The sequence below is a fragment of the Perognathus longimembris genome, chromosome 1 (genome assembly GCF_023159225.1).
Source record: "Perognathus longimembris pacificus isolate PPM17 chromosome 1, ASM2315922v1, whole genome shotgun sequence".
Taxonomy (NCBI): domain Eukaryota; kingdom Metazoa; phylum Chordata; class Mammalia; order Rodentia; family Heteromyidae; genus Perognathus; species Perognathus longimembris.
In genome coordinates, this window is record NC_063161.1 from 133,879,396 (window position 1) to 133,894,134 (window position 14,739).

Genomic DNA, 14,739 nt, shown 5'->3' on the forward strand with positions numbered 1-14,739 from the left:
TGATTAAGGATGACAAGGAGAATGGATATTAGCAGATATTCAGCAGTTGCTATCGTATCTTCTTACTCATTTCTACTTCCTGTTCTGCCACCAGCAGCTATCATTCTGGACAATACACTCTTTTGACCTTGTCACTATTTCTATGTTACCATTCTTCAGGGAGAAGTTATTACAGGCTAATAAGGAAGTTTAAAGTCTGAGCTAAACATGTCAGTTCTAGGGTTTCTGGGAAAGAGAGCTGGAGCTCCACCCAGGCAGCCACTCCTGACTTTCCTAGACTTTTCTTCCCAGGGATTCTTGGGAGCTGATTCTGAAAACTCCCAGATTAGGTTGCCACGGAGGCCTCTCGGAAACAAGACCCTACCTAGAAACTTGTGTTTATCATGCACTGTGAGTGATTCCTTCCTACACTTAAAAATTGCTTCTCTCCTAGTGAGTTCAGGCAGACGCCCAAGGAAGCTGAGTATGCGAGGCCCAACCAGCCACTCACTGAGCATCCATGTATGTTTAACTCTGTACCAAGCTCTAGGAGCTGTAAGTGGCCATAGCTCATTCTCTAAGGCTCTCAGTTCTTTCTGTTCTAAGAGTTGGTTGTGAATGAAACATGGTTCAGTAAATTGAATGCCACAACAATGTGTGATGGTGGCAAGGACTGAACTGTGACCCATCCCCCCTTCCTGGAAAAGATTTATTGGAATCCTGGTCCTCCAGACCAGTGAATGTGATCTTATTTGGAATTAGGTTAATCTAATCAAGTTAAAATGGGGTCATTAGAGTGTATCGGAATCCTATAGGACTCTTTTTTAGAAGAGTTAAGAGAAATGTGGAGACAGATACATCCTGGGAGAGACCCATATGACAATGGGAGGCAGAGATGGGAGTAACATACCTACCTACAAGTCAAAGAATGCTGAAGATCACTAGCAACACCAGAAAGGAAGACAAAGATAATGGAACAGCTCTCACCCCCACCCCCTACTAGCCTTCAAGGGAACATGGGTTGCTAGCCTTAAAACAGGGAGAATTTGATTGCTAGGCTTTTTGTTTTTTGTACTTCTAAGGGTTTGAACCCAGGGTCTAATGTTTGCTAGTTGAGTGCAATACCACTGGGCCATGGCCTGGATCCTGCTTTTCACTGGTTAGTTTTAATTCCCACCTGGGGCACATGCCTGAGTTGCATCATCACTGGGCTTACAGGGGGAGGCCACAGCATCCCACTTCCCTTCTATGGAGACAAAGTCTCAAGGATTTCTCTGCCAGGTGGGCCTGGTACCTCAATCCTCCCAACCTCAGTCTCCCACATAGTTTGGGATGACAGGTGTGCACCACCTTGCTCAGCTAAGGACTAAGAAGGGAGTCTCACAAACTTTTCTGGTCTTGAACCTTAGTCCTGTCATGTTCAGTCTCCCAAGTACCTATGATTACAGGTGTGAGCCATCAGCTCTGCAATTTCTGACTTAAGGATCCCACTCTGGGTGCCATATGTTGTTACAATAGTCCTAGGAGAAATTAATAGTAATGGTTGATTTTGTCTAGGCTATAATCCTCAATTGCCCAATTAACCATGAATTCTTGATATTGCTGCCAATGTATTTTGTGGCTGTGATGAACATCTATAGCCGTTCACTTTAAAGATAGGACCTGGTGGGCCTCTTTCAATCATTTGAAAGGCCATAAGAGCAGAACCGAGGCTACATTGAAGAAGGTAGGTACTCTGCTTGTAGACTCTAGCTTGAGATGATTCCAGAAGTTCCAGCTGCCTCTTCCTGGAGACCTTCCCCTCAGGCTCCCACTGTCATTCCTTGTAATAAATGTCTTTTTCTTTTGAGATACCTAAGATTGAATCCAAGGTTTTGCATATGTTAAGCAAGTGCCCTATCACCTGAACTGTCCCCAGCCTCTCTTTCCTTCTTTTCCTTTCTTCCTTTCCCTATACTAGGATTTGAACTCTGGCCTTCTTACATGCTAGGCAGGCACTCTATCATTAAATCACACCTCCAGCACTTTTTGCCTGTGTTGTTTTTGAGGTCAGGTCTCACTTCCTCCCAGATCTACATTTCCTTAGTACCTGGGACACCAAATCCAGCACCTTCCTTTGAGGTATTGAGATACAGTGTCACAGACTTTTCTGCCAGGCTGGCCTAGAACCATGACTCTTCAGATCTTAGTTTCCCATGTAGACTGGGATGACAGGCATGCACAACAACTGGCAAGCAGCCATGGATTGAGATTGCCTTGGCTGGCCTGGAAGCTTGACCCTCTCATTCTCTGCCTCCATAGCTAGGATTACAGACATGAGCCATTAGTGCCTCGCTTCCATTTATTTATTTATTTATTTATTTATTTTTTGGGCCAGTCCTGGGCTTTGGACTCAGGGCCTGAGCACTGTCCCTGGCTTGTTTTTGCTCAAGGCTAGCACTCTGCCATTTGAGCCACAGCACCACTTCTGGCCATTTTCTGTATATGTGGTGCTGGGGAATTGAACCTAGGACCTCCTGTATCCGAGGCGAGCACTCTTGCCACTAGGCCATATCCCCAGCCCTCCATTTATTTTTGAGACAGGGTCTTGATAACTTTGCCCACACTGGCCTCAAACTGACTATCTTGCCTCTGCTTCCTGAGTAGCTTGGGATACAGCCCCAGCTTTAAATGCCTTTATGTACTCTTCCTGGTTCTTTCTCCAGCTGAATCTTGACTCACATGTAAAAGGATGCTGTAATATATTTCCCTAAAAGGCTGAGAGAAGGCTTCAGAAGGAGCACTAGGGGCTTGCCAGGCAAGGGCATTGGAAGCAGAAGGCATACAGCTTCACAAGTACAAGGGCACTGGGTGATGATGCCACGGCCCCCCAGCTGGAGATCTTGATTGCTGATTACTTTTGGATTCATTTTGATTATCACTTATCTTATATTTTGATTATTGACTCTCTCTGTGTGTGTGTGTGTGTGTGTGTGTGTGTGTGGTACTGGGGCTTCTGGGCCTGGAAGCCATCCCTTAGCTTTTTCGCTCACTTTCGGCTTCAGCTTTTTGGTGGTTAATTGGACATAAAGAGTTTCTGGAGGTTATTTTGCCTGTGCTGGTTTCAAACTGTGATCTTCAGACCTCAGCCTCCTGAGTAGTTAGAATTACCAGCATGTGCCGCTGGTGCCCAGCTTTATCATGCATTTTGATTACTGATCATCTTATATTTTGTCTTTAGAGCAGAGCCTCATCTCTCAGGGTAGTCTCTGTCCTGTTAAATACTTTGAGCACCCTAGCAGCTCTTTCTTGCCCTGGGGGCTTTTCTTCTCCCAGAAAAAAAGGGCACTTTCATAGTCCAGGCCTGGAGTGCTTGATAGCAATGGATGGCCTGGGACTTGTGCAGTCCCCTATGCGTGGACACAGAATATGGAATGTTCCTGTGATCAGATTCTTAGAGGTGTTCCTAAAAAAAAAGTGAAGGGAAAGAACCAGTGGGAGCCAGGGACGGGTTTGCTCGGCAGAGGGCGGGCCCGCGCAAGCCAGCGAGGCAGGCCCACGGCGCTTCGGGCGCCTCGGCTGCAAAAATGAATAGGAGAGACCTGGGACCGCGGAAAGATCGTCGAAGTGAGGCCTGAAAGTCCTCGTGGTCCCACTAGGCGCACCCCGCCGCCACTCACCGCGCGCGTGCGCGGGCCCAGCCCAGCGCCGCCGCCTCCCCAATCCCCCTTCCCCGCGGGGCGGAAGGGCGGCCTGGGGGCGGGCGCACGCGGGGGAAATCCCCTCCCACACGTCGCAGGTGGGCGTGCGGCGACCCCGCAGCTGCAGCCGGGAAGGGGGCGGCGGTGCGCAGGTGGGGTGGGGCGGGGCGGGGCGGGCCGGAGGGCGGCGCGGGGCGGGGCGGGGCGGGGCGGGCGGCGCGCGGTTCCGGGATCCGGGTCCGGCCCCCACCGCTCTCGCCGCTGCGGGGCGCGCAGCGGCCGCTGGCACAGCTGGCGGGCGCATGTGGGGGCGCGCGGCGCGGCGGCGCTGCCCGCGGGGGCTGCGGCGCGGTCGGGAGGCGCTGCTGGCTTTGCTGGCCCTGTTGGCGTTGGCCAGCTTGGGTGCGGTGCTGCGGACGCGACGCGGGGCTGGGGCTGAGCCGCCGAGACCCCCGAGCACTCTGCGACCCCCGCGCTCGGGGCGCCGCGAGCCGGTGCTGCCGCGCCCGGCGCTGTCCGAGGACGCGCTAGGCGCGCGGGGCGAGGCGGTGCGGCTGCCGCTGGAGGGTGTGGAGCTGCAGCTGCAGCAGGAAAGCATTCAGTTGCACCAGATCAACACTTACCTCAGCGACCGCATCTCGCTGCACCGCCGCCTGCCCGAGCGCTGGAACCCGCTGTGAGTCCCGGGGCGGGGGGGGGGGGGCCGGACGCCGGACGCCCACCTGTGGGATCGGACGTGGGGGTCCAAACGAGAACGCAGCGCACGGGGCCGGGAGGCGGGAAAAGTCTCCAAGACTGACGAACATTTTACCCGGTGTCCTCGGGGCTTGCTCTGTCCTGCACAGTTGTTACTCTGCCCCTGAAAACGGTGGGGGCCTGGGGCTAAGCAGACAAGAGAGGAGTAAGGTGAGACCCCACTTCCACCCCTCCGGGGGCTCACGGGGCAGCTTCGCCGTGCTGGCCCGACCCACGGGCAGGCCCCATTCATTCATCCGGGTGTGCCCTGAGCAGGAGGAGCTGAAGCCAAGCTGGGCAGGTGAAAGTGGCGGAAAGGTCAAGGCAGAGGCCCAGAGCCCTTGTTGGATTCCCAGCTTTGGGGGGAGGGAGGTGGCAAGGCTATCTTGGCCTGGCTCTCTCCCATGGGTGGTGCCTAGTTTCTGTTGGGAGTTGCTGGCCAGACAGAGTGTGTGTGTGTGTGTGTGTGTGTGTGTGTGTGTGTGTGAGAGAGAGAGAGAGAGAGAGACAGAGAGAGTGAGAATGTGTAGCCGTTTCCCTATGTCCACCATATGGCTCCTTGCATCCTTGAGATCCCAAAGGTGCTCACTGAAGCCAGGGCTTAGGGAGCTTTAGGTCAAGTGCAGCCCCTGAAAGAGGCACTTCTCGCTATTTTGCTCAATCATTCTGTGATCTCAGACAATTGCCTTAGTCTCTCCAAGCCTCCGTTTCCTATCTGTAAATGAAGGAAATTGTAAGACAGTCTGTACACACTGCATAAAAGACAGAAAACAAGGTAGGAAGCCAGGTGCTGAGGACTCACCTCTGTAATCCTAACTACTCAGGAGACTGAGATCTGAGAATTGTCGTTCTAAACCAGCCCAGGCAGGAAAGTCCGTGAAACTCTTAGCTCCAATTAACCACCTAAAGCCAGAAGTGGAGGCGTGGTTCAAGTGGCAAAGTGCTACCCTTGAGTGCAAAAGCTAAGAGCACTCATTTCTACAAGGTGGAAATGAGTAAAACAGCACTTGAGACCACATTGTGTACTCATTAGCATTTTCTCTTTTCCCTGTTGCTAAGAACAAACTCAGGAGGCTGCTTTTGAGAGTCATGGAGGGATTGGCCATAAAGATTTTCTTTTCCTGCTCCAACTTCCTTTATTGTTGGAGCTTGTGAATATCCCTTTGAAATGCAGTGGATGACCTGTGGAGCTTATGGCATCCTGTCTCCATGGTGATGAAGCTGCCCTGTGTCCCATCAGGATTTGCGAATAGATCCTGCTATTGCATTGACCCTGGGAAGTTAATCCAAACCCAGCATGATGGGCATGTGAATGTCCCAGACTCTTAATTCCTGTAGCAGGGCTTGTTGAATGTTATTCTTACACAACCTGAGCTTGAGCTATGTGAGTCTCAGATGGGATATGCTTTGAGGCACACTGGTCAGTAGGTCAAGGCTTTGTGTGGAATCTCACTTTTATTATGTAGTAGTTTCCCCTGTGTCTTTGAAGGATACATTCCCAGATCCTCAGTGGATTGCTCAGCCCTCTGATCTTATTGAATTACTGATGTCATGATGACCAAATCTGGAGCCAAGATGGCTGCTAAGTGACTAACAGGTGGGTAGTTTATATGACATAGATACACTGGACAAAGAAATGGCTCATGTCCCCAAAGGGACTAGATATTAGGTGCTACTCAGGACAGCATACAAGTTATATTTCCATGAAATATTTTTGGGCTGCGATTAACTGGGTATCTGAAACTTTGGAAAGTGAAATCAAATATAAGAGAGATCTGTTGCTGTTCCTGTAGGGCTGAGTTGTTTGTCATGGTCTCCATAGTCAGCCTGAGAAACTGGGATAGCAGAATATGAGCTCACAATACATGGGTGGGGCTCCCCAAGAGTCCAGTTAATAAGGAGAGTGGTCATGAGGGTTCCTGAAGGTCAGCACAGGGAGGGCCCTGGGGCACTTCCAGTCAAAACAAAGGGACCCCTATACTCCCCTACCCCAGAATACATAGTAGATCTGGGGCAGAGATGGTCTACCATGCAGGTCTTTTATCTATTTCTCTTTTTTTGAGTAGGGGCAATTATTTATTTGCTTTAATTATAAAAGGGATACATTTGGGGTTTTTTGTTTATTATTTTTAGAAATTTTAGTATATGCAGAGAAGCAAAAAAAATCAACTCACCACCTGAAGAAACCCATTATTAACATTTTGCTGTGTATCTGTCTAGACTTTCCCAAATATAGAAGTAGGTTTTAGGAAATTTACATATAGGTAGGTGTGTAAGAACAGACTTAAACATGAGTATGCATATAGGCCCACTTTTTTTTTTTTTCATCTTTCTGAGACAGGGTTCTCTAACCTACCTGGCCTGAAACTCACTATGTAGCCTGGGCTGGCCTTGAACTCTTCGTCCTCCTGCCTCAGACTCCTAAGTGTTGGGAATGTAGGTATATACTGCCATACCTGGAGCCCACACATGCTTAACAGTCTTTGCCCTATAGTGCATAAACTTATTACAAGTAAGGCATTGGGAACAACAAAGGAACCACTGGATTTGGCAAGGATAGGCACTGCCTGCCTCCTCCAACAGGACCAGACCAATAAAGAGACATTTTGAAGTGTTGGCCCTACATCCTTTTGAGCCCCTTTGTAGGATATAAAAATTCACCCACACCTTTCTTTCTGGTAGTTGTAGCACTGACTTGAGGAAGAAGGAAGAGCCAGAGCCCTTTCCCATGAAAGCACAGTAAATATAGAGCTTTGCAACAAATTCCTGGCACAAATACTTGCACAGAAATCCTGTCATTTGAGACTTGTTAGGAGGGGAATTTCTCACACTGAGATGACAGCAATCCAAAGTAGGGAGCCAGAGAAATGGAGATTGCAGCCCCCTGGGAATTTTCTTTAAAGGTGGATGCCAAGCACCTTCCCCAGAACAGTGAAATCTGAATCTTGAAGGGGAAGATCTAGGCTCAGTCTGATGTGCAGCTGCATCTGAAGGTTGCCTGTGGATATCTGACTCCCAAGAGTCAGGGTGGTGCTTTGGGAGTGTGGTGGAATTCCACCATTAGAGGAAATAGTAATTCATAATAGGTCAAGTGCAGTCGAAACTTGTGATGACCCCAGGGTAGTTGGGAAGTGTGTCCCATAAGGACATGGTTGCTAGTTGTGTTGTACTGAAGTGTGACAATCATTTGCATATGCATTCTGACCTAGTTAGTAAGAGAAGCGCCCGGTTTCTACTTTTCCCCAGGCAAGTCTATGGGTACACTATGCCCTAGAACACCAGCCATTCCCTGCTGGAACTCTAGCAAGGAGAACATGGATTTCACCTACAGGCATTTGCACTTCTTGACTGTTCACCCTGATTTTAGGTGTTTTTTTTAAAAATATATATATTTTTAATTTGTCATGGAGTTTGAACTCAAGGCCTGGGCTCTGTTCCTGAGCTCTTTTGCTCAAGGCTAGAGCTCTACCACTTTGAGCCACAGAACCACTTTCAGTTTTCTGGTGCTTAATTGGAGATGAGAGCCTCACAGGACTTTCCTGCCCAGGCTGGCTTTGAACCCTTGTCCTCAAATCTCAACCTCCTGAGTTGCTAGGATTACAGACATGAGCCACCCGTGTCTGGCTTCTGTTTGTAATTTCATAAGTTCTGCAGTTCTGTGTCTGAGTTCAGGGTTCAAGGTTTGGGGATGGCAAAGTCTTAAAGTAGCTAGCTCTACACAGATTTTGGCAAAACCAAGTGGGCCTAGCTAGATTTAGCAGGAAGAAGTGGCTCAGGACTTCTGTCTATTCAGAGAGCCTGCTCTTCTGTTCTCATAGCAGGTATCTTCCTAAAAAGCACACATGGAATGGGTTAAAATTAGACTTGTGTTTCTTTGACTTTTTTTTTTAAATCAGGAGGGTATTTTAATTCTCATCAGACCTATCTCATCATCAGAGTTATTTCACACCCATACAACATGTTCAATTTCAGTTAATATTTTCATGATAGCTTTCCTCTCCTTTTTTCTTTCACTCATTTTGTCTCCACACATTTTAGGTATATCACTAAATAGCATATTACCCCATTTTGTGTCATCATTAAAAATATTTAATTGTGGAAGGGAGTAGCTCAAGCTTGTAATCTTAGCTAATTGTGATAGGGAGATCGGGACATTGAGGTTCAAGGCCACCCTCTGACTCCCTCTCCCCTCCCCCTCCCCAAGAAGTTGTTTGCAAGATTTCATCTCACTGATGGCTGAGCATGGTGGTGTGCCTCTAGTCTTCCCAGTGACAAATTGGAGGGTTTGCAGAGGAGACTGGCCTGGGCAGAAACAAGATCCTACCTAAAAAATACCGCCCCCCCCCCAAAAAAAAGCTGTTGGAATGTCTCCAAGTGGTAGAGCATCTTTCTAACAAGCCCTGAGTTCAAACCCCAGTACTGAAAATAAAAATCCAGCTTGGGTGGTGGTATAGGTCTGTCATGCCCTTGTGAAGGAAGCTGAGGCAGGAAGATTTTAAGATAAGCCCGAAACTGCCTCTTACTGTCTTTCCCCCCTCCCCCCAGCAAAGACAAATACACACTGATAGTCATTGGCTTTTAGGTAGATATTTATATCCTTTTATATGTACTGTATACTTATATTTATTTTATGCCAAACTGTGATCCTCAGATCTCAGCCTCCTGAGTACCTAGGATTACAGGTGTGATAGGCTCTTCTTAATGTGTCTTTTCCCCTCCTTTTTCCCCCCCTGCTTTTTGTGTTGATTGGAGTTTTTCCCTTCTTTTCATTCAATTTTCCCTCTACTAATTTAATAATTACATTGTTTTTGCTATTTTGTTGGAAGTAAATGTTCTATAATCACTTTAAAAAAAATATGTGTTTTCCCCATGGCTCATGCTTGTAATCCTAACTACTCAAGAGGTTGAGCTCTGAGGATCACGATTTGAAGCCAGCCAAGCAGGAAAGTCTGTGAAACTCTTATCTCCAATTAATCAAAAATCCAGAAGTGGAGCTGTGGCTCAAGTGGTAGAGTGACAGCCTCGAGTGAAAAAGCTAAAAGACAGAGCCCAGGCCCTGAGATCAAGCCACAGGACCAGCACAAAATAAAGAAATTTTGCGATCTTTTGATTGATAGTGACTGTGAGCTCAATGCAAACTGGTTTGCATATAAGGAAAAGTTGTTGGCTCAGCAGGAGAATCTTGGGATAAGAAGTAGGTTTTGTTCTCTGTGGAGTGGTATAGGTGCTGACAGCTGAGAAGTATTTGGTGGTCAGGCAGGAGGCATGGAGCCTTCACAGAGCTGGTGTGTGTGTGTGTGTGTGTGTGTGTGTGTGTAGTGTTTATGTGTGTATGAGTTTGTGAATGCTCAACACTACACAATCCACATATACTGAGAGTTGAGGAAGGCATGGTTCCTGAAAGAGAAGTCAAAGTATGGTATCACAAAGAAAGAGGAAGGGGTACAGGGCAGGTAAACACAGATGCACCTTACAGTCTTTTAGGCCTGATGTATTATGGATGTAAGCATTTGTTATTTGCCTATAAGACACTTAGGATAGGTATCGGGAAGCACTTGTCACGTCCACTCCTCTGCCTTGTGAGGTAGTAGTGAAGGCTAAGAGGAATGCACAACAGCACTCCATCTACCAGGTCAAACATTCCATAAACTATGACTATGTTCCAGTATGTCTGTGCTGAAATAGATACACAGCCATGCCCTCCACAAAGCCCATAGAGTTTCCTTTTTTTTTTTTTTTTTTTTGGTACTGTGGGCTTGAACTCAGGACCTTGCACTCCTGCTCAGCTTTTTTGCTCAAGGCTGATATTCTGCCACTTGTGCCATGCATCAGTTCTGGCTTTTTGCTGGTTTATTGGCCTTGAGAATTTGCCTGTCCAGGGTGGCTTTGAACTCCTATCCTCAGCCTCCTGAATAGCTGAGATTGGATGCCAGGTTTCTGGGTGTCCTTTTGTCTTTAACTCAGAGACACTTTTTCTTTTTTGACCAGTCCACAGCTTTTCAATCAATCAGGAGAACACTTCCTGGAAGCAAACTTCAGTGCATGTGATGTGATATCTTGAGCTTCATAAAGAAGGATGCCTGAAGGGGGATGTTTTAAAGAAAGACATAGAAATCATAGCAGCTAAGGACAAAAGATAGGGGAGAATATTAAATGACTGTCCAGAGGTAGCATTTAAAGCAATATGACCCACACATTACTTCTAAACTTTCTTTGTGGTTATAAAATTCTATGTGTTCATTATACAGTACTTTTAGAATGCAGAAGGATACAGAGAATTAAATAAGAATCAGTGACAATCCTACTTCTCAGCATCACCATTGACAACATTCTTGGCGTCGTTCAGTCGGTTGTTTATTGTTTGTCTGTGAATGCATGCGCTCAGCATTGTGTTGATGGAATTGGCTGTGTACAGATCTACAGAGTTTTTGATTTAATATTATAGTGTGACCATTCTTTTTCTCCATTACATATTCTCTGCAAATGTTGTTTTTAATGGTCATATGACATTTGTTCATGCAGCCATGCTACACTTTTTATTCCTTTCCTGTTGGGTGTTGAGTTTCTTTACAGCTTTTTGGTATTACAAATCTGCTTAAGGGTATCATTATTTTCTTAGGCAAGAAATTCTTTTTTTTTCTTTTTTTAATTTTTATTGGGCCGGTCCTGGGGCTCTGCCACTGAACTGTATCCCACATGTGTCTTTCATTCTCTGTGAAGGAGGGGCTGTTTCAGTAGAGTGGGAAAAAAGATTGGGGAAGGGTTTTTTGTTTTGTTTTGTTTTTTCTTGCTGGTTCTGGGGCTTGAACTCATGGCCTGGGTGTTGTCCCTGAGCCTCTTTGTGCTCAGGCTTAATGCTCTACCACTTGAGCTATAGCACCCCTTCTGGCTTTTTCTGAGTAGTTTATTGAACATAAGAGTCTCACAGACATTCCTGTCTGGGCTGGCTTCGAACCACAATCCTCAGATCTCAGCCTCCTGAGTAGCTAGTACTACAGGTATGAGCCACCAGCTCCCAGCCTCGATTTTTTTAAACTTCATAGGGCATGTTGAATGTTAAGACTGAATTCCCCATTTTCCCTACCTCCTATCCTCTTAGTTCCTCTACCAAGGGGGTTGGTTTTTGTCAGGGCCCCTGGGGATGAAACCTGTCTGTAGATTTAAGTTGACATCATATTTAGGTATATACCCTTTGTAACATCAAGACTCCCTCCCACCTACTTTTCTTCCTTTAATTTTTGAGTAATTTAAAGCTGGAGAAAATTTGTAAGAATTGCACAATGAACTCCTATAAATCCTTTACCTAGATCCATCCACTTGTTTTGTCCTAATTACTTAAATTTTCTTTTTCTTTGTGCATCTAAAACATTGCATACCTTTGCGAGTAAGTTGCAGAGATGAGTCTCTTATTGACAGTCATTTCCCCAGTATGTATTTTCCAGCAATAAGGATGCCTTCTGGTGATGCTATGATACAGATATTATGATATCCAAGTCAGGAAAGTTATACAGTATTGAATTTCCCCAGAAATTCAACTTCTACAGTGGTGTTTTCTCCCAGCAAGAACTGAGAGTTACGTAGATGTTACAACTATTGTCTTCATGGAATTGATGCTTTTGAAACTACTTTGGTTTTATAAGCTGATTCCTAGTTTGGGTAGCGCTGACGGTTTCCTTGAGGATTATTTCTGTAAGGTTTGCTGGAAAGGAAACCTGCTACATGGTTCAGGAAGAGAAGAGTTTATTGCGGGGGGGGGGGGGAGAGCAAATTGCCAGCCCACACAAGATGGAGGTGCAGGGCGACAGAGGAGTAGGAAAAAGAGAAAAAGAGAGAAAAGGAAGGAGAAAAAGAGAGGAAGAGAGAAAAGGAAAGAGCCGGGACTCGTGTTGAGCCTGATTATACAGGGAAAGGTGGGAGGTATGTCCAGGTGTATTGGATGTGATCTCAGAGAAGGGGGAAATAACTGCCTCCAGGTGTGCCACTTACCTAGGTAATGTGGGTACTGGGCACAGAGTTAACAGGTGGGGGGCATCTATCTGGAGCCCTCCTGGGGGTGGATCTTACAATTTCCTTGTTATATATTGCCACCCAACTTCATGGCTCAGATGACAATAAGCATTTATTATTTCACCTTGCTTCTGTGGGTCAGGGATTTGGGATATTTGAGCTGAGTCAGTCTGGCTCAGAGTTTCTCAGGAGTGTCAGCCAAAATTGTGCTTGTGCCTTTCATATGACTAGGGCCAGGAACTGCTTCCAAGCTACATACAGAGGCCACTGATAGACTCCTCCACAGGGCTGCTTGAGTATCCTTACAAGATGGCAATGGTCAAGCAGAGTAAGAAAGGAAACAAGGAGGAAATAACTAGTTCATTTTTGTGTGTGTACCTGTCCTAGGGCTTAAACACCGGGCCTGGTAGCTATCCCTTAGCATTTTTGCTCAAGGCTTACACCCTTCCACTTGGGCCACAGCTCCACCTCTGGCTATTTGGTAGTCTCATGGATTGTACTGCCTGGGCTGGCTTTGAACTGCTGTCCTCAGATATCAGCCTTCTGAGTAGCTAGGATTACAGGCATGAGCCACTGGTGCCTAGTGTGAAATTTAGTCTTTGAAGTCGCATACTGTCTTGTCTTCTGTTTTTTTAATATGTCTATAAATTTTAGCATGTCCTTCTCTCTGAAAGATGGAACTTAAGCTGGGCAAAGAGGCTCAAGCCTGTAATACGAGTTACTTGGGAGGCAGAGATTGGGAGATTGTGGTTCAAAACCAGCTTAGCCCCCCCACTGCCACCCCCCCCCCACCAGGACTCAGTCTCAACTAGGCAAGATGGTGTGCTCCTGTCATCCCCGTGACACAGGGAGGCACAAGCAGGAGGATTGCAGCTGAGGCTAGCTGGGCATAAAGTTGAGGTCTTAATGTGTGGCTCCATTGGTAGAGTGCATGCCTAGCAAGTATGAGGTCCTGAGTTCATTCTCCAGTACTGACCTCCCTCTGGCCCCAATTTTGGAGCTGAATTCTCCTCCCTTTGAGTGTGGACTCGACTGCACAAGGCCTCCCCTGTTCTGTGCCAAGTGACTACTTGCATGTATGAAAAGCCCATGGCGTATGAGGGTACAGTGCCCCCGGCAGTGCTGGCAGGTGTGCCGCATGGCTTTAGGATGTCAGCATCTCCATGCTTGCAGCTTGGGATGACTTTTCCTGAGTGCCCGAGCAGGGTCTCTGGGAGCAACAGGGTGGCTGAAAAGAGCCACCTGTAGCAGAGACTCAATAAGCCCAGTGTGGCTGTGCAGAAGCCTCCCCAGGGACAGCAGCTGGGCCACAGCCAGGGAGCTGGGAGCTCGCTGCAGAGGCTGTCCTGGCGTTTTGGCCCTGGGACTCAGAGTTCCCTAGTGATCCTGCGGTGGGGGGACGTAGGGGGGTGCAGGAGGGCGGGGGTTGTCCATGGGAGAGAGAGTTAGATGGGGAGATGTGATCTAAGGGTCTTTATTTAGGCTTGGTGGTCCCCTGAGCCTCCCATGGCACAAAGAACAAACTGGGACCTTGTAACAAGATCCCTGGACACAGATCTATGGATCCCAGCTGGATCTATACAAAGCCCTATGCTCTGAACCAGCCAAGTTACCCCACCTTGCTGAGCCTCATCTGTAAAGTGGGAACAGTAAATGCTAACACACGAAGTGGTCTGCTTGTTCTTCCTTGACTACTGAGGTGACCCAGGGTCTCACACTTGCATTGTTCTATTCCTGGAGCCACTTGCCCAGCCCTTAGGAAGTGGTTCAAAAGGTGGGCACCGGTATCTCATTCTTCTAGTCCTAGCTACTCAAGAGGCTGAGATCTGTGGATCATCATGGTTTGAAGCTTATCCTAGCAGGACAGTTTGTGAGACTTGGTAAGCTTGAGCACAAAAGTTCAGGGACAGCACCCAGGGCCTGAGTTGTGCATGTACACACACACACACACACACACACACACACACACACACACACAGAAGAATCAAGTACTATAATTCATTGATGTAAAGGCCTATCTTTTCCCCCATGTTTTAGCATTTCTAAAATATTTCAAGAAGCAGTGTGTCCTTCTCTAATGACTGCTATAGAGGCTTGTACTCTGGTCCTAGGCACTTCCTGCTCCACTTCCAGCTTTGTGGTAGTCAGTTGAAGATAAGACTCTCACAGACTTTCCTGCTTTGTCTGGCTTTGAACAGTTCTCAGTCGCCTGAATAGCTAGGGCTACTGGTTTGAGCCTCAAGCCCCCAGCAGCATTTGTCTTTTTATGGGTTCATAAAAAGGTGTGTCTTCTCATTTGCTTAGTGCTGATGAAATGTTGTAGACTGGAGATTGGGTA

General features: G+C 47.2%; 1 protein-coding gene across 1 annotated transcript in view; it reads left to right on the top strand.

Moving 5' to 3' along the window:
* The first annotated feature begins 3,961 nt into the window (after nucleotides 1-3,961).
* Nucleotides 3,962-14,739, top strand: part of Galnt12 (polypeptide N-acetylgalactosaminyltransferase 12) — a 31,306-nt gene continuing 20,528 nt past the window's right edge. Inside the window, exon 1 of the mRNA XM_048337769.1 lies at nucleotides 3,962-4,335. Within this exon, the coding sequence (XP_048193726.1) occupies nucleotides 3,962-4,335 (374 nt within the window). The remainder of the gene's footprint in view (nucleotides 4,336-14,739) is intronic.